A 17,634-nucleotide genomic window follows, 5' to 3' on the forward strand; every position below is an offset into this window, starting at 1 on the left:
CGTTCCTCCCGTGCCCCGGCAACTTTTTAACGCGGAGTCAAGCAAGTCGTTGGTCATGAGCGTCATAAGCAAGGAAAAGACGACAGGTAGAACAAGAAAAGAAGGACAGAAAGAGAAAAAAGATCTGCTGGGGACGGGGCTATCTGCCACCTCGAGAGCCGGTTCGACGAGAGCCCCAGAGTTTACCCAGCTTCTGCTATGTTAGTGTTTCGTCCCTGTCGTGACAATTGCAGCCGCCTAGGATCGTAAACAGGCGCTGCGTCTTTTTGCTTTCCGGAAAGAAGAAAATCGAAAAGAGGTCGTCACCCGCAGAACAAGCGGTGGAGAGCCCGACCTGAACGGGCTCATTTAGATTAGACCCAAACCCATAGGAATGAACCGTCATTCCATCAAGCCCGTTTACTACCATTACCGAGACATTGAACAAAGAGAATCGTGCTCGCAAGAGCGTCCTCGAGAAATTAGCCAGAGGCCTCGTTCTCCTTTTCGGAATGGACACAGGGCATTCCTTGATTTGTTCAAGAGAGAAAGGTTTGACCTTGGCAATTACGGCAGTTGCCCTCCTGCCAAAAGGGAGGGGTGGGGGTGTGAAAGGACTCCTTCGCGGGGCGGGGAAAAAAAATCGCAAAGGACCCCTCGCACCGCACCTCTTTACCTGCGTCTCTGTGCTGAGATGGCAGCCGTCGGCTGGGTCATCTGGTTGTTGAACGTGGGGGATGGCATTGACCCAGTGCCGTTAACCAGTCCCTTCTGGCGCTTCATGTCTCCCCGGTCATCGTCCTCGTCTCGTCCTCTCTTCAGTGTCGGCACACCACTCAGCACGGGATATCCGTTGGGCATCGAGCCTGACATGTCGCCTTGGTTGCCATAAACGTCGTTGGTCGACGTGCCGTTGGCGGATCCGCGCTCGTTGCTGACCACATTATACAGGTTGCTCGACGTCTGTCCCACCCGCGGCGGAGTACTGTATCCCTGTGGCCCATAATACGGCTGCGGAGCGGCGGCTGTCCTAGGTGTCGCCCGGCCGGATCCGGCTTGATGCGGCGAGCCTGCCAGCTCAGGAGAAATGTGCGAATGATCGTTTGAGAGGGAGGAAACCGGAGGAGGGTTGTACGGGTAAGTACTCCGGTTCGCATCATAAGCCCCGCTGTCATGGGTGTACTCGCCGTCGTTCTCGTGGTCTGCTTCCTCCTCGGCGCTTGCTCCCGCCTCGCCTTGGCTGGCTTGCATGATGCCATTCGGAGGTTTCGTATCACCCTGCTCAGCGTTGGAACCATTGGAACGGTTTGCTGGCGGACCCATCTCGCTCTTCACGTAGTTGTTGTGCGTGTTGGTGTAGATGGGAGGCCTGTCATTTGACGGTGGCGGATACGACGAGGACGGCGGTCCCGGCTGGTACATCGGGCGCGAGTTATCGTACGGCTGGCTCGCAGGCGGATAATTCTGCATGCTTTGCAGGCTGGAACCGGACGGCGTGGCCGCGGGCGTGCTCGGCAGCGAGCGAGAGTTGTTAGTCAAACTAGTGTCGATTGACACCTGGTTGGGTCCTTGTCCATTCCCCATCCCCTGCTGATTCCACTGGAAATTGTCAGAATTACCCATTCCATTCATCACGGTCGGAGCACTAGTCGGAGCCGTAGGGAACGAATGGGAGCGGTCCAGTGACGGACGAACCATTGATGGAGGGTGGGATGATAGCGGCGGTTGGGGCCCTGGCAGCGCCAATTGATGATGCGGGAGGGACGGCAGTCCAGGGATCGGTTTACGCTGTGCCGCTGCCATAACTTGGCCTCGACTCTGGTTGGTCGGGTGGCAGAGAAGATTGCTGATGTTATGGACGAAGAGGGGATACAGCAGCTCCGTAATCTTCTCCTTGTTGGCAAAATCGAGCGCCCGCTCAAAGGGAATCCTTCAACACGTCGTCTTAGCAAAGGTCGAGCCGGGGCTGGGTGACAGGAAGGAAGGGGGGGGGGGGGGGGGAAGAGGGGCAATCCTAGACGTACCAAACTCCCTTCAGATGCATGGGACCGATCTTGACAACGTGGCGGACCTTTTCGCTCTTGAGAATGCCATCTCGACGACCGCGAGTCATGCCTGCCACGTTCAAGAGCTTGGTGCCGTTGATCATGGAATTGTCTGCAGAACGACGGAAATGCGCGAGTTAGAGACACAGCATGCACGGAACGATTTCAAGGGAAACATACCCTCCCGGCGAGCGACACAAATGCCCCGGGCCTCAACCTGAAAGCAGAGGGAGCCCTCATCTTCCCACAGGGTTGCCGTGACACGGGGCTTCACTCCTGGCGGCGCAATCTGACCCGTCGTGTCGAAGGTGCTGCCACCGTACGGAGAGTTGGGCACCCCCGGTTGGCTGACGCCCGGAAGCGGCAGGACTGGTTGCGGTGCACTCAAGGCGTTGGAAACCGGGGGCCCTGTCGGCGGGCTCAGACCGTTGGCATAGGCATATTGGCCCCCATACTGCGGAGGAGGAGCATACTGGCCAGGACCAGGCTGCAACAGGGTTGGCTGCGAGTGCTGTTGGGGGTGCTGGTGAGTATAAGGGGAGGTGACCGTCTGCGGCGGCGGTGCCGGGCCGGCGGACATGTGCTGCGAATAATACATTTCAGGTGCTGCGCTGTTCATTGTTGGGTAATATGCTGGTGGCTGGCTGGCGACTGGTAGGGACGCACAAGCACCGAGCGAAGGAGATAGGGGTCCTGGGGTCTTGGGCCCGTTTGAGGACGCGGCAGACGTGTAAGACGACTGGGAGCCGTAGTTGGAGCTCGACGTCGACGATATCGAGCCGACCCGGGGTGAGGAGCTGCTCGACGAATACGCGTGGGGAGCGGGTGGGAGTGCCAGAGGAGGCAATCTCTCGTTACCGTACAAGGAGCGCGAGGCGTCTGGGTGGTAGTATGACCCGTCCGTCGAACCCCGGGTCTGCTGTTGCGAGATTGAGGAATCCAGCTTTTCGGTTCTTGCCGCAAACTGTTAACGTCTGCGCTGCGGTTTAGAAGTCGTGCGGTGCAAACTGCGAACTGCGAAGTGCCGAGTGTTGCTAGCCGTTAAAGTGTGAGGGAGGAGATATTATTCAAGGCTGAGCAATCGCTTGCGGATTGCAGAAACTCGGCTCCTCTAATAACACAGCAGCTTGGGGCAAATATCTCGGCAAGTGCAGAAGTGCTGACGACCGACAACAACTCGAAAAAACCCTCGATTGCAGGCCGGCTACGTATACACGCCGGATCCGTGGCGTCTCGGGCGTAGGCGAGCTGCAACCTGCGTTTTTGTGACGCTATTTCGAAGTGGGATAACAGGTCGCCGCTATATGCGTATCAGAGTTAGCATGTGCAAAGCTCGGAAGTGCGAACTTGAATGTGGATGTTGTTTGAAGCTCGGCTGCGAGCTTGGGCCAGGGCTTGCAGGTGGGCTGTGGCCGGGGGGCCGATGCAGGAAAAAAAATATTGGTGTGGAAAGAGGATGGGAGACGCGAAGCTTACGGTGGGAAGTACGCACTTGATCGACCTCGCCTTCCTCGCCTCTCGGGTCGTCCGCCTCGAATCCAGTGGTCGGAGAGGTCGACAGGGTGTGAGGAGGAAAGAAGAGGAGGAGGGCGAAGGGAAGCGGCCAGATTTAGGTGGAGGGAGGTCGGTTCAAGAGAGAGATCAGCGAGCAAAGCCCGAGAAAACAGAACGCAGGCCCGGTCTGCCGTTCCGGCCCTGTGCGATGTGCACTAGCCAGGAAGTTACAGTGGGCGATACATGCCTGCCGTTCCCGGCCCCCTGTCCTTCCGCCAAGCCGCCAGCTCGCCAGTCAAGGGGGCCGGGAAAGCACCCACTTTCTACGGGAATGGCCTGGGTCGGTGGGCCCATGATTGGAGAGGGAGCAAGGTAGCAATGGAGAACAATCTCGACTTCTGCACTGTGTCGGGGAGCGAGCAAGGGCCGACAAGCCACGGCCTGCAGAGATGCAGAGATGCATCCCGCGACTAGAAGACTCCCACTCCGCAAGCCGATATGGTATTCCTCTTTCAACGTCTTGCAACTGCCCGGAACCTACCTGTTGCTGACTCCGTACACTTCTATTACTACCCGCTCATGCGTTGTAAATCTTTTTCGGCTGCCTTACTTGCGTCTCTGCCCCAGGGCGCTCAATGGTTTGCTTGCCAGCAAGGGCGGCGAGTTCGGGGCCGGATTCGACAGCTCTGGGGCTGGGCTGTGCGGTTCGAACCTGGCTCGAGCAAGGGCTCGAGAGCATGGCTGACCAGATGGTGGAGGCTGGGGGGATCGGTCGGGGCCGAGGCGAGGTGTTCGAGGTGCTTCCAGGGGGTGTGTTCATAGTGCGCAGAAGTTCCCCGATCGTGCGAATAGTGCAGAATGTTACTGTGCAGTGAAGTGGGGTTGGTCGTGGCAAAGCAGGAAAACGAAGTAGGTGTACAGAGTATTTGCAAGCCCGAAAAGGCTAGCGCTATATGAGCCTCGGAGTTTTTTTTCGATGACGAGCTTTGGATGAATGGGCACATCGACATGGAAGAACTCGAGCATTCTCACACGGGGTAAGCCGCCAAACTCGTAAATGGTGCGTTGTCTTGGACCAGCTTGCCTTGGGACGGTTTCTGGCTTGCAGATGCAGGCTTCAAGACGAAACCTACCAATGCAGACTGGCACTCATGAGTGACGAATTCAAGATCCACATGCCTGGATTCCAGTTTGCAGAGGGCTGTAAGGATTACATGGTATTGTACTGAAAACATACACTATACTAGGTAGAAAGGGCAAGTACGAAATAACACACTGAGTGTGCCGCCATAGATTCTGCAACTGACGCAGTACGGGTTATACGTAGTGTACCTATGAGATTCGGTAGAGAGTGCCGCCTTAGATGCGGCTCTCATGTCATGGGAGTTGCGCGTTCGCTATAACTCCCTAGGTACGCTCTAGCGGTCGAGGCAAGACAGCTGCTCCTCGAGACGGGTCTCCGTTGGAACTGTCACAGGTCTGGCTGGCATGGAGCAGAAAACCCCCGATTGACCCAATGCATGTGCAAGGCACTGCAAGGCAGGCAGTTGGGTCCAGTTCTGGCTTCTAGAACCTGAAACTTGGCCGTGCAGTGTCGACTTCATTTTTCAGAAAGACTCCTTCCATAGTACCAAGAGGGAAACTGTTGCATGTGACACAAGGCTCGGGTAGAGGCTCGCACCTCGAGGTGAAGAGGTCGGACGTTGGGGGCATGGGATTGAGAGTCGGTGCGAGGTACCCAAACCACGCAATGCGAAACTTCTTCGAGGTGAATATCACAGGATAAGCTCAAGAAGATACGTGGTGGAGCAATGGAAGACAACAGAGTTACGTATGGAGGCCCGAACAACCCCGATGGCACACCCCCGCTACCTGCCTGATGTACGGATTATATATCACTTACTTCAGGCGGGGAGTGCACCCTCTCATGAACGGCCGAACTCGAGAACGGCCATCAACCGCATGGGCAGAATCTCCCGCGACATAGCCCAGGGGGTCAGCGACATAGCCCAGGGGGTCAGCCGCGAGCGGAACGGCATCCGGCTCGCGCTTGCCTCTAATAGGTTCGTTATCTTGGGGCTCGCGGCTGACAATTACCTTGCGAGAGAGCACGATTATTCTGTACTCCATCGTCCTCCACCCACTGTCGAATTCGAAGAGCGAATGAATGCCCCACTTGCTGTCGCGCCCACAGAGTGGCGTTGATGACCAAATCCATTAAAGACGAAGGGTCTAATCCGTACATCAGCAGCTTGCCGTCCCTTCAGAAAGCATTTCGCGCCCACCCACACAATTGCGTCCCTATTTGAGCGGAATGATATCCCGCTTTCCCCATGTTCCAGTCATTTCGCAAATTAATTGGATTTTTTTTATTCTTTTTGGCGCCCAAGCTCACAAAGAAGCCCAAAGCGGGCCTCCTCCGCCTTTTGTTTTTGATGCTGAGACTGGTATACCGATGTCGTGGGAGCTCGAATGGCTAGCTAGGGTTAAGCAGCGAGGAAAAAAAAGAAAAAAAAAAAAAGGGTTGCTGGCGTGGCGAGCTGCGATTCCTCGCTTACATTTTCTCTCCCCAATCTTGCCGGGGTCTCGTGGCTCTCTGGCACTGGCCAACGCAATGGTCAGCAAAGCTGACCAGACAGACAGCTCACCTCCATCGGCACTGGGGCTGGTCCTTTCGCGCTTCGCTTGCTCCCAGGATGTCTCGGGCCGTCAACTCCCCGGCCTAAGAAAGCTCATCAACGGTGCACCGCGGCGCAGGCGCGTGGCCTAACTGCAGGTCCCAAGAGCACGCGGAACAGTCGAACGTTGATGCTGTGCCCTCGCCAACTGCCGCGCCGGCAGCGATGCGGGTGCAGCAGCTGCAGAGAGAACGTGGGTGAAGCGGCGCAGAACCCGTCCGGAAGATCTTGGCTCTCTCCTCCCTGTGCCCTCCGCGCGCGGCCCATCCACATACACTACAACAGGTAACTAGTTTTCCGGGGCCGCTGCCTTGCTATGCATGACCTTTGAGCCTCAAACCCCACGACATTGCGGACTCGGGCGATCCAAGTCGACAAAGGATCAACGCCCGGTCAATGACAGCATCGGATACTTTGTGTGCATCCTACACACTTGACTCTCATGGACAACCAGGTGCAATTCGATATGAGCAACGCAAAGCCGTGCCGCAGTACCGGGCAGAATTTTATCAGGTCATCTAAAAAAGAGCCAGTCTGGGTCAGCCGATATCTGACACCTCTTGCTTGGGGGGGCGGGGGCCCAGAGATTGTGAGCCAGTCGAAGGCGAGCTCTGAAGCCACACTGGCGATCCTTTCTCGCTTGCCTTGCCCGCCGTTCATGGCAACATCCGCTCGCACTGTGAGAATCGCAAACACGAGCGCAGAAAAAGCACCTTTCGCAGAGCTTTCCCGCGCCATGCGAAACGGCCCCAGCCGCTCGTTTTCGCGCCCATGATCCACCTAGTGTACGGAGTACTCGGTGCCCACGCCCTTCCCATATTTAGGACTGAGACCTTTCTGATCGACGCCGCGTCCTCAGGGCAAAGAGAGGGAAGCATGGACCCCGGAAACAAGTGGCAGAGAGGGTCTCGGCATGCAGGGAACAACAGATCCAGACTTCCCCCCGGCTCGACAACACTTGCATGCGGGTCACCAATGCACGGCGGTTAGGTGCGTCCATCTCGAGACCGGCCATTGGGCTGTCCAATCAGAGTCAGATCTGATCGCGCAGATATCTGTGGATTGATGGGGAAGGGTGGTTGTTAATTGTGTTTCAGCCGCTTGCTTTGGCAGGCTCAGACGGTGCGCGCCCTAGTCCACACGGCGGGATGACCTCGAAGCGCTTCTGACCACTACAGTCGTGTACTGTGTACGGTACACGACCAACAAGCACAACCCCCCCCTTTTTTCTCACCGTTGATGAACCAACGACATGGTCGATAATGATGTGGTATATCATTCGGGGTTCAATGAGACCTCTGAGAGCACCGGAGTCCGCCGCCAGTCTGTCCAATATTCTGCGTATGTACAGGGCAAGCCAGCGGTTCGCTAATGCAGACTTACTTTTCCGAATCCAGCTCCAGGCCATCCCATCTGAGGATTAAGAAAGAGGAAAACCAAGACCTCAAAGAAATGACAGAGAACGTGGCTGTCGTGATAGCGAGTGGTTTTCCTTGTCCGGTTTGTTTGGCTTTATCTTCGGCGCCACCAAAGGCTGTGGGACAAAAACTTGGGCATCGGCCGCCCAATCAGCATCCACCACGTCTCAAGCTCACACCCACAAAGGGAAGCAGCCTGAGGGGTCGGCCTGGCGGGACAGGCGCTGGCTCTTCCCGTTCCAAACTTGCCCCGTTCATCCTTCGAACGGAGAAGCGCCAACATGAGCCGTCGTTGTCGTCGGGTTCGGACGGATGTTGCAGCTCGAACAGATCCCGCACTCCCGAGCAAGCTCTGGGCTTTTTCTTCGGGCTCCAAAAACAAGCTGCTGCGTCGTCTTGCCGCGCATGCCCCTCAGCCCTAGCTACCCACTACACTACTCCGTACATTACCCCAGCCCTTCGGGAGGACGACAGGATTATGCACATCATAAGGCATCGCAAACCCTTCTAACATCGGCTTCCTGCGGTTCCTATTCGCCAGAAATAAGCTGCACGCGCGGACCGTTTTCCGCCTTACATGAGGGCCAGGATGGGAAAGCGGTGGGTGGCACAAGCATGGGCAGCAGAAGGTTGGGGGGGGGGGGTAGCGCGCCACCAGGCCTTGAAGTCTCACAGTGCGACCGTTCACTCCCCGCGGGGAGGGAAACGTGTTGTAGTAGGAGTTGTCAGGGTTATGTTGGTTGCTCACCGGACTTACCTACCTCGAGTTGCTCAAGCGCAAAAAGAGTTACCCGCAGCGGAGTACAAAGTTCATAGTGTAGTCCGTATCCCGCACACTAGTGTACAGTTGGTGCCGAATCATGAAGAAGTGGCCCCTCCTCCCCTAGAAGTCGCTTCTGTTTCTTGACAACGAGCTGAATTTAGCCTCTTTCAGCGATATTGAGTTTTCTCTAACAGCTGACGACTAATGTAGTGTAGGGCCCGGGATCAGCATCCCGATCTCGTTACCCGCCGAACCGCTTAGCGTACCCGTACTGTACGCGACATCACGACCAGCTGGTTTTGAGCACACTAGTCTAGTCGAATTTGTCTTTTGGCCGGTTCAGTGTCTCAACCGACTTGAATGTCTCAAGAAACTCCTTACCGAAAGCATCGTTGGCGTCGACGCTTGACAACATACTGACGATGTCAACGGGTACATCTCCCCGAAGGAGCAGGGCTCTGAGATGCCGCACTGTGTTGTACATCCTCTTCTCTCTTCACCGCTACTCTTCGGCCCGCTAAACCAACGCCCTCCCCTCTTTGGAGGAGGACCTACCAATGAGAGGTCGCCAGATTGGGCTTCCCCAACCGTTCTCATTGCCCCAGCCGTGGGTTTCCCGTGGCCCTGGCCTGGATCAACACAAGGCTTCACGGCCTTCAAACAAGTAGTTGACTCGAGGAAAGTCTGATTCTTGACCCGGTGATCGTTCAACTTGTTGAAGCTCCAAATGAAGCAACAGCAACAAGGAAGGAATTGTCCGATACCTGAATCACTTCTGATGAGCGAACAGCCGAGCTTCTTGGAGAAGGCTGAAGGCTTCTCCTCGAGATGTTACACGAAGCTTTGGACATCCATACCTCGTGACTCGCGGAGTTACGGGGAAGGCTCAATCCTGTTAGTTAGTTACTCGCCCAGGCTGTCAACACCCAGACCTGAACCAAAAACGGGCCCATCACCGCGGCAGGGTCCAAGAACAAATAGTGTAGCTCTAATTTTTTGCGCGGTTTGTCTTCGCCCCTTCCCCCTTCCCTGGAAGGGGGTCTGCTGTCCCTCTTATGTTTTGTGAAGAGCGGCGAGAAAAAAACGCTGGATGGATGGCTTTGCTCTGTGCTTTGTGCGCACTTGGCTTTGGCTGATGGCACCCAAACTCGCTTGCCAAGGCCCCGGGCCCCCTTGTCGTGGCCCGCGCTTGAGGCCCTGTCAGCATGTTATCGCGGGCGGCCCCGGGACGCTGCGTCAACAGATCATACGGATTACATTCCGCAATTCGGCGTAAAGTTTACACTACCAACAAGTATGCTACGGATTACATTTTTACACTTAACTATCTACTAGCCCCATTGCCTGGAGGCATCCTGTAGCATCCCGCAGTAGCGACAGCGAGGGTAGGGTACCTAGGAGTTGCACCTTAGGTACGTACCTTACATTGCTCTGTAGATACACAAGAGCACTCGGGAGATCTTAATGCGCGGTCTTCTACTACATTCCAGCAAAATAAGTCAAACTTGGAGCACCAAGGAATAATCCGTATTCCGTACATCGGAGCGTGTGTAGCAGCAAGCGCGCGCGCAGAAGAGCTAATGTCTTGCCATCGGCAAGATCTGGCAAGCGCTGAGCGTAGTATACAAACGTAGCTACATTGTATATACCTTAGAGATGGAGGTAGGTATGTACTTTCTACATCCCATATACTAGTATTCGTAGCTCATGCAGGATCACAAAGTCGGGAAACAGGAAGGGAAGCCGAGTAGCTCGCTTGGATAGAGCCGCGGCCGGACCATCACGCATGTTTGGTTGCGATGACACGAGGACAAAGTTTGGTCGGGGCTTATTGTTCGGATTGTTGTACTCGACTAACGAATCCGGACACGAAAGGCGTAGCACTCCGGTAAGGCAAGTGTGAGTACAACTAACGACTCCGTACCAGGGGGTGGCCATGAAGCGAATCGTCCCCGCTTCCTTCGTCTTCCTTTTCCCCTCCACGCGGGTCGAGGAGCACATTCAAATAAAGCGAAGAGCCACGACAGCCCACACCTAACTGTGTACTACTACTCAAGCAGTGTAGTATAGTGTAGCCTTTGTGAGCAAGGCCCACGTACCTTTTGAGATCAATGAAACTGCGGCAAGGGTTGGCTAGCTGCATGGAAGTTTTCCTCGGGAAGGGCCTCCTAGGTTTCTTCGGAGGAGGAGCAGGTATACACTACGGGGCAGCATGCGCGGCGTGCAGCTGTGGACCAGATCTTCGCTAGCCTTCCGAGATCGTGCACGGCCTGATTGATCGATCCGTTGGGAAAGTTGGGAAGGGGCCAGGGCAGGGCAGGGCAGGTTAGCAAACCCCCGCGAGGATGAGAAAGGGCAAAAAAAGGGGGCATATGTGTGTGTGTGTGTGTGTGTGTGTGTTTGTGTGTTGCGTTCAACTTCTGGAATTCCCGTTGCGGCCGTTTGTCCTTTTTTCTCACTCCTCCTTCTTCCCCTTTTTTGGCATTTTTCTCTCTCCTTTCCCCCAATTTTTTTGTACGTAGCTTTGTGCGTAGATAGGTGTAAGTGTGTTGGTTCTTTCTTCTGTGCGTCTGAAAGCGGCATGCAGCACACGATCACAGCACTGGGGCCAAACGCAGGCGACACAGCACAACCGAACTGCAAGGCAAAGCAATGCACGGCAACTAGTCGCTCCGTGGTGCATGGAGTGCATTGATTACAGTAGCAGTCGTGTGCACTGCGCAGTTAGCGTCTCCCCGTGCTTGCTCTGTGTTTTGTTTCTTCTCACAGGGATTGTATTGCAAAGGAAATCTATCCGTACTGCGCAGTGTATCCCGAGTACGCTAGCCTCAGAACCCGGTTGCCGAAATTTATCTCCCGATCGTTAATAATACACCAATATCTGACGTTCGACAACCGCAAACACCCATGGTCCCATGATAACTCATATTCAAACCCAGGATGTTTTCTTTTTCTGCGCCCCACGTTGAATATAAACATGGGCGCGGTTCTCGCAAGGTAGGCAAGTCGACAACGGGCGCTTACGGCACACTCGTCCATTTCGGAGTTAATTCCATACCCCGCCGCCGAATCCCTGGCAAAATCACTACTTTTGCGCAAACTCACCGAAGCAATTCGGACGGCATTGTCAGATTCCCGTCGAGGGAAGGCATTTATCCCTCTATATCTGTAGGGTACGTACAATGTGCAAGTATGCTATGCTGCTCTGTACACTAGAATGGGCACATTCTAGTGTACGTCTTACCTTACACATTCCGTACCTCAGCTGTATATTTGAGAGATGCCCCATCGGCGAAGTCAAGTTGTGGTGACACAGCGAGCCTGCTCCGTTTACTTCGTACTGTACGAATACACTATGGAGCGTAAATGTTTGGTATGCAAGAAGCTTGGACCCCTCGATGGCTCCTACGGTTCTGCCGTCCCTTCCCATCTTTTCTCGATGCTGACAGAAATCAGATAGTGTACCCCACACCCGCGTCGCGGAGAAGGCCGTAAAACGTCGCGAGGCTGGAGACAAGCCGATCAACGAAAAGCTCTGCGATATTTACCGAGCAAGAGTTTTGGGAGGCTGTATCTCCGCATTCCAAGTAATTCCTGAGACAGATTTCAAAAGAGGAGGTTACAGGAAGAAAAAAACAAAAAGGAGAAGAACCTTCAAGTCCGCCACCAAAAACGCTCCGCAATTGGTAAGAAGGCATGACATTGGATGAGACGATGATGAGCTCGGCCGTGTTCTCTTCACCGGCTAGGTTCGGGAGGTGGTGGTTGGTGTTTAGAAATGGAAAGGCGGGGGCTGAGGATGGGCCGAAGGAGGGGGGCGGGAAGCGGGGAGGGGCAAACAGGGACATGGACATGGGCCGAAGATTGGGTGGGGTGGTGGGGGGCAGGCCCGAGGCAGGGACCAGGCCGCCCCGGTCGGGCGGAGCAGGGCCGGGAGGGATGCAAACCATGGATGGGAAGGTTCAGCACGACATTTCTCTGAAGTGGTTCTCTTTCTTTGCTCTCTCACACGAGCTTGCACGTGTATTGTGGTTCCGGACTTCGTAGTGTGTAGTTACACTACTCCGTGCCAGTAGTTTCTTGTTCGCCTTGGCTGTGCTTACTCCCGCCCTCCGGAATGGTTAAGCGAACCTTGGCGGTGTGTGTGTGTGTGTGTTAGCAGCGGAGAGCGGGGTCGACAACGCTGCTGACTGGATGACGAAAAGGACCTGAGGGAAGGCGACAAAGGGGGATTGAGGGTTCGGGAAGCCTTTCACCACTGGCCGTCGCCGGTAACGAGGTTGAACAACGGAGAGAAATTGGCCCCAAGTTAACACATCTACAAGTGCACGACGAATCGCACGGATACACTTCGCACAGGTGGTTACGAAGTTCATGACGGGAGTACACTATATATGGTATGTACTGTACGTCCTATGGAGCAGACTAGTGTAGCGTCAAAGAGAGGGGCAGCGCACCGCTCCCGGATCTTCTGCGCTACTGCGCAACGGCAGCACACGCTGTGCATGAACCGCTGTGGCTGGCTGCACGAAGTGCCGCTGGTGGCAGAGACGGCGGCGCAGAACCCACGGCCCTGCATGCGCGTCTTAGCAACGCCGGTAAATCGTATGTACATACATGCGCAGCACATTTCCCACATGGATCCTCCCCCCCCCCCAATCCAAGGATCGTCCGTCTACTGCGTGCCTTGCTGCTATGTACGTCGGTAGTGTACCCTATGGACGTATGTATGTACATACATATACATACATACATGTCTTGTCGTCGGCACAGCGTGCTGCAAGTGAGTTTAGTTCGACCTCTGCAGTGGATTTTCTCTCAGATCGCGGTTACGAGAGTAACTCGACATCGAGGGGCAGAAGTGCTCCTGCCCTTTCCGGGCAGTTCCAAGCGAGACCGACCCCGGAAGCACGAGCGCGGCACACCCCATTCTCGAGTCCGGGCGTTATCGGGGACCATGGATGCCACGGCATGCGTGGGGAACCTGAGAAAGAGGGAGGGAAACGAGGAACTGGAGAGACAACGAGAAACACCAGGAGGTCGGGTGGGGGGGTTGAACTCGACGTCGATCAGAGCCGTGTACTCGCAAGAATGTTTCGATTCGAATGTCTCTTTCCCCCGGGGATTTGCAGTGTTTGCCTCGTGCCTTGCCCCGTTTTCTGTCGAAATTAGAAACAGACAACAAGAGGGTGCCATTGACCCTCCCCAACAGAACGTCCCGAGACGCCGAAAGTTGACGCTACCCTGAGAGGCATCACAGAGCCAGAGCATCCTGGATACCCTGCAGAACTTCTCTGTCGGTCGCACACGCCTCCTCTCCTTGGTTCTATAATTACGCTGCATGGAACTATGGAAATATGCCACTGGTCCCCCGAAACAACACAAGACGTTGGGTATCCTAGTTAGAGGGGAGGACTGGCGAGAATGATCAGGGGCATAGCCTGTCCATGGGGAGCAACGCAAATTACTCCTTAGAGGGGTTTACCTGCAAACAACTGCGGATTCCTTCAGCATACGGGTTTTTCTTCCACATGGCTAATATTATCCACCTTAGGTTCGAATTCAGGCAAAAAACGTGTGGAGTGGTGCCTGGCCCTCATGTGACTTCGCGTTGTGTTGGCAGCAGAATGCGAGACGACTGACTGGGTTACGACGCGAGTTGTGCCTTCCAAGCGCGGTGCTTCCAAACCGCGGTGGAGTCGCCTTAGGGCCACTCCTTCCATTGAACGCTTTCATTGCTGACGCTCTGAATTTGTGAATTTCACCGGCAGTTTCCCAAGAATTTTCCATCATGATGACATTACCCCGATTTCCTACAACCTCTGTTTCCGCCAAAGTAGATGCCTTCCACGATGCCACCTCCGACGCCAAAGCTGCCTCTGCCAGCAGAGGCCAGATACAGCCGCACGTTTGACCCGTGGAACTCGGCTTCAACAGGGCACCAGCGTGCCGAGACACGCGGGCCGCATGGATGGCGCGAGTCCCGCAACAAAAAGATGAATAGCCAGTTTCGAGCCGGCAACTCGGGCGGCGAACGCATGGCGGACACTGTTGGCGTCGGGTCCGAAGAATTTGACGAGCGCCTAGGCATGTTCGTGCCCAAGGAGGTCCGCGCGCGAGCATTGAACAGCGTGGCCGATATGCTACGTAATCCAGGAAGCATGCGGGCTGCGTCGAAGCCACCTGTCACAAGGCCCTCTGCCACATCATTTGTCTCTCAGCCTGCTCCGGTGCCGGAAGGGGGGCTCGGAAATGCACAAAGTGACGAAGACGGGGGCGGTCTGACGGCTGATGAGAAACTCACCGTCGATCGCAAGGCGGAAGACGAGGCGCGCGAGGAGGAGAAGGCAAAGAGGGCGCGGGAGCGCAAGATCTTTGATGGGCTGGTCATCTACGTCAACGGCAGCACCTATCCGCTCGTGTCCGACCACAAGCTCAAGCATATGCTTTCGGAGCATGGCGCGCGCATGTCACTCCACCTCGGCCGCCGCCAAGTTACCCACGTCATTTTGGGGAAGCCGTCCGGCCCGAACGGAGGCGCCGGCGGTGGGCTTGCGGGCGGCAAGCTGGAGAAGGAGATCAAGCGGGTTGGCGGCTGTGGCATCAAATTTGTCGGTGTGGAATGGTGAGCCCTGTCGTGTTACATCCACCCCTTCCTCTCTTCTCTCTGTCTCTCTCTGCATTCTTTGTTCCCCTCGGCTTCCCCGTATGTGTCTCAGGCCGCATGGATACTGTGGGAGAACTACTTAGCTAACCGTCCATGGGACGCAAACTAGGGTGCTGGAGAGCATCAAGGCCGGCAGGCGACTACCCGAAGCGCGGTTCGCCAACCTCAAAATCGCCTCTCGGCGCCAGCAGAGTGTTCTCGGAGCCTTCTCGAAGGCCGACGGGAGCGCGCAGCCGTCAGCCGCGGACACCCTGAGACCTGACGCACCCTGACACACCGCCGCTCGCGAACAAAAAGGTCACCTTCATTGCACTCCCCCCCCCCCCCCCCGGCTCTCTTTCTATTTCTCCTCCTCCTGGCGATTGTTTGGCAGCGTCCAGTGGGATGTGGGACAAGGCTACTGTGTAAAGCGTGGTTATTGTTTGCGACGGCCACGTCTAACTGCAGCATAGATTGCCTAGCATACGAGAGTACGTCTGGATAGGCTTGATGACCTCCGGTCGCACGATGAAACGGGGCTCTCGCCGGGTATTTGCATCACGATGTCGCAGCGGCATCTGCATTTCTGCATTGGAATGTCGAACAGACGGGCGGTCGGGTTAGCTCGCATGACATGTGGTTCTTCGTTGTTCAGAATCTACCGCGTTTCAATTCCTTGGTTGGCCGCATGTCTGTTGGCCTTGGCTCTGGTGTTCTCCCGGAGAAACGGCTCGACCATCCATGGGCCTCAACGTCATGGCCTGTTCAGACCACTGAGCATGGCAGGGAGAAGACCGGCACTTGCTGGATGATCCGGAGAGTCATCTTGGTGAGTGAGTCTTCCAAGTTGAGGGTTCCGGGCACAATGGCGCTGGCCAACGCGACCTATGTTGCCTCGCATTGCCTCGCCAGCGCTCACACTACCCATCTCTCAGCTTTGTACGCTGGTATTCGATTCGATCTCGCTCATGGTTACTCGCGCACGCTTCAGAGGTTCAACTGGGTTACAATTCTTCTCTGCAGCACCATCGTCGGACAATTTCGTTCACCGCTGCCCGCCGCCTCTCCCGGCTTGTTCGCCGCTCTCGAGTTTCACACACATCATCGTACCCGCACTATCAAGGCCTGGTCTTGACGGTCGCTGTGCCACGTTACACCCCGCCCACATTCTGCTCTTCTCGTTTGATCCTATTTCTAGGCAGCTTTCCCAGATATCGTGCTTTTCCCTTGTCCCACTCAGCGCCCATCGTGCCTCCGGTTGGGTGACGAATCTCGTCGCCTCCTTCCACCGCCGTTCCAACGGTCATGGATGTTTCGACACACAAATCTGTCCCCAAACCACAGTATCCCTCTCCGTGTCACGGAAGCATGAGATAGTGGACGGAAAGAAGTAGCGGAGAAGCGGTCTTCCATCTGACTGTTGTGACTTGAGCAAGCGTCGACAATCGCCAAGCCTCATGCCGAACTGCCCGTCATCTGCTCATCACCGTGTTCAATCCAACACCGACACACCTAGCAGTGGCAGGTCATCCAGCCACGGACTTGTCCGTCAGCAACTGACTCATCTGCATGATCATCTGGGTCACGGATCTAGAGTCACCTTTGCTTCAGTGGTTCCCAGTCTAATGTCCTCTTTCTTTCATGCCGTATCTCAGCCATTTGGTGGTGTTCCGTTCCTCTACTGGAGGTGGCCCCTGGTTTGTTACGCTGCTTTAGAACTTCTTTCAGACGCAATGGCGAAGTCGAGCACGAGATAAGAGTTTGGGCAACAGATCAAGATTCCATGATATCGTTGGGTGAGGGAAAATGCTGCGCGGATGTTCACAGCCCCTTTCCCGCGAAAAGGGGGCTCTTCTTTGTCGCCGGAGAGTGAGAATGACCACAACAACCCGGCCGTCCCGAAGAGATAGCAGTCTATTTGTGTGACCTGCTCGGCGGCTATGTCGTCCACTACCGGGCCTCGGGTTTGTGGACGCGTACTGGGCGGCATAAGGATGGTTGGACAATCCGGTCCTGCCGGGTCCCGCACCGTTCCGGATGGTCTCTCGTCGGTCTGACCTCCCTCAGCCACTGCCCAACCACTCCCAGGACAAGAAGAGCGTTCTCGATGGTACAGGCTACGGCAAAACTCGAATACGAAAATACAACTCCTGATGGGGCCTTGTGTGAAACGTGCTATATTCCTCCCCCCCTCACCTTTTACTCCTTTTCGCGGCGCAGCGCGCAACAGAGGGACGCATAATCGGGTGTGATGGCCCGATTAGGTGTGACTGTTTTCCGTCGCGTGCCAGATGCTCGTGCGAGCCGACAATAAAAATACGATAACGCCCGTTGATCGGTTCGGGACCATGTCATTCATCATCGTCGGCGAGTTCCCCCCACCCCCCCCCCCCCGGTCTTGAACATCCACGTGCCCACGCGCGGGGTTACAATGATACATGCCTACCGGGACCCATAGCACAGAGAATCCGGCAACCTGCTCATATGATTGCATCTCTGGTGTGTCTTTTGACTCTGAAGTGATGGTGTGGTAGCTCAAAATCGACCGCAGGGGAAGTAAGAGGGGAAGAAGGCTTTGGAAGCCCGGAGGGAGAACAGAGGGAAAAGAAAA

General features: G+C 55.5%; 3 protein-coding genes across 3 annotated transcripts; 1 reads left to right on the forward strand and 2 right to left on the reverse strand.

Moving 5' to 3' along the window:
* Positions 1–651: 651 nt before the first annotated feature.
* On the reverse strand, positions 652–2,643 carry MYCTH_93313 (uncharacterized protein; the record flags this gene model as incomplete). Its single annotated transcript, XM_003661115.1, has 3 exons — positions 652–1,909; positions 2,004–2,136; positions 2,205–2,643. 3 exons carry the CDS (start codon positions 2,641–2,643, stop codon positions 652–654), a joined length of 1,830 nt encoding a protein of 609 aa, XP_003661163.1.
* Positions 2,644–11,829: 9,186 nt separating this feature from the next.
* MYCTH_2124880 (uncharacterized protein) lies at positions 11,830–12,327 on the reverse strand (the record flags this gene model as incomplete). Its single annotated transcript, XM_003661116.1, has 2 exons — positions 11,830–11,912; positions 12,030–12,327. The coding sequence occupies 2 exons, from the start codon at positions 12,325–12,327 to the stop codon at positions 11,830–11,832; spliced, it is 381 nt and encodes a 126-aa protein (XP_003661164.1).
* A 1,905-nt stretch (positions 12,328–14,232) lies between these two features.
* Positions 14,233–15,256, forward strand: MYCTH_2022424 (uncharacterized protein; the record flags this gene model as incomplete). Its single annotated transcript, XM_003661117.1, has 2 exons — positions 14,233–15,002; positions 15,154–15,256. Coding segments are annotated over 2 exons (873 nt in total), but the record flags the coding sequence as incomplete, so codon positions are not given.
* Between the last annotated feature and the right edge of the window lie 2,378 nt (positions 15,257–17,634).

The sequence above is a fragment of the Thermothelomyces thermophilus genome, chromosome 2 (genome assembly GCF_000226095.1).
Source record: "Thermothelomyces thermophilus ATCC 42464 chromosome 2, complete sequence".
NCBI lineage: Eukaryota > Fungi > Ascomycota > Sordariomycetes > Sordariales > Chaetomiaceae > Thermothelomyces > Thermothelomyces thermophilus.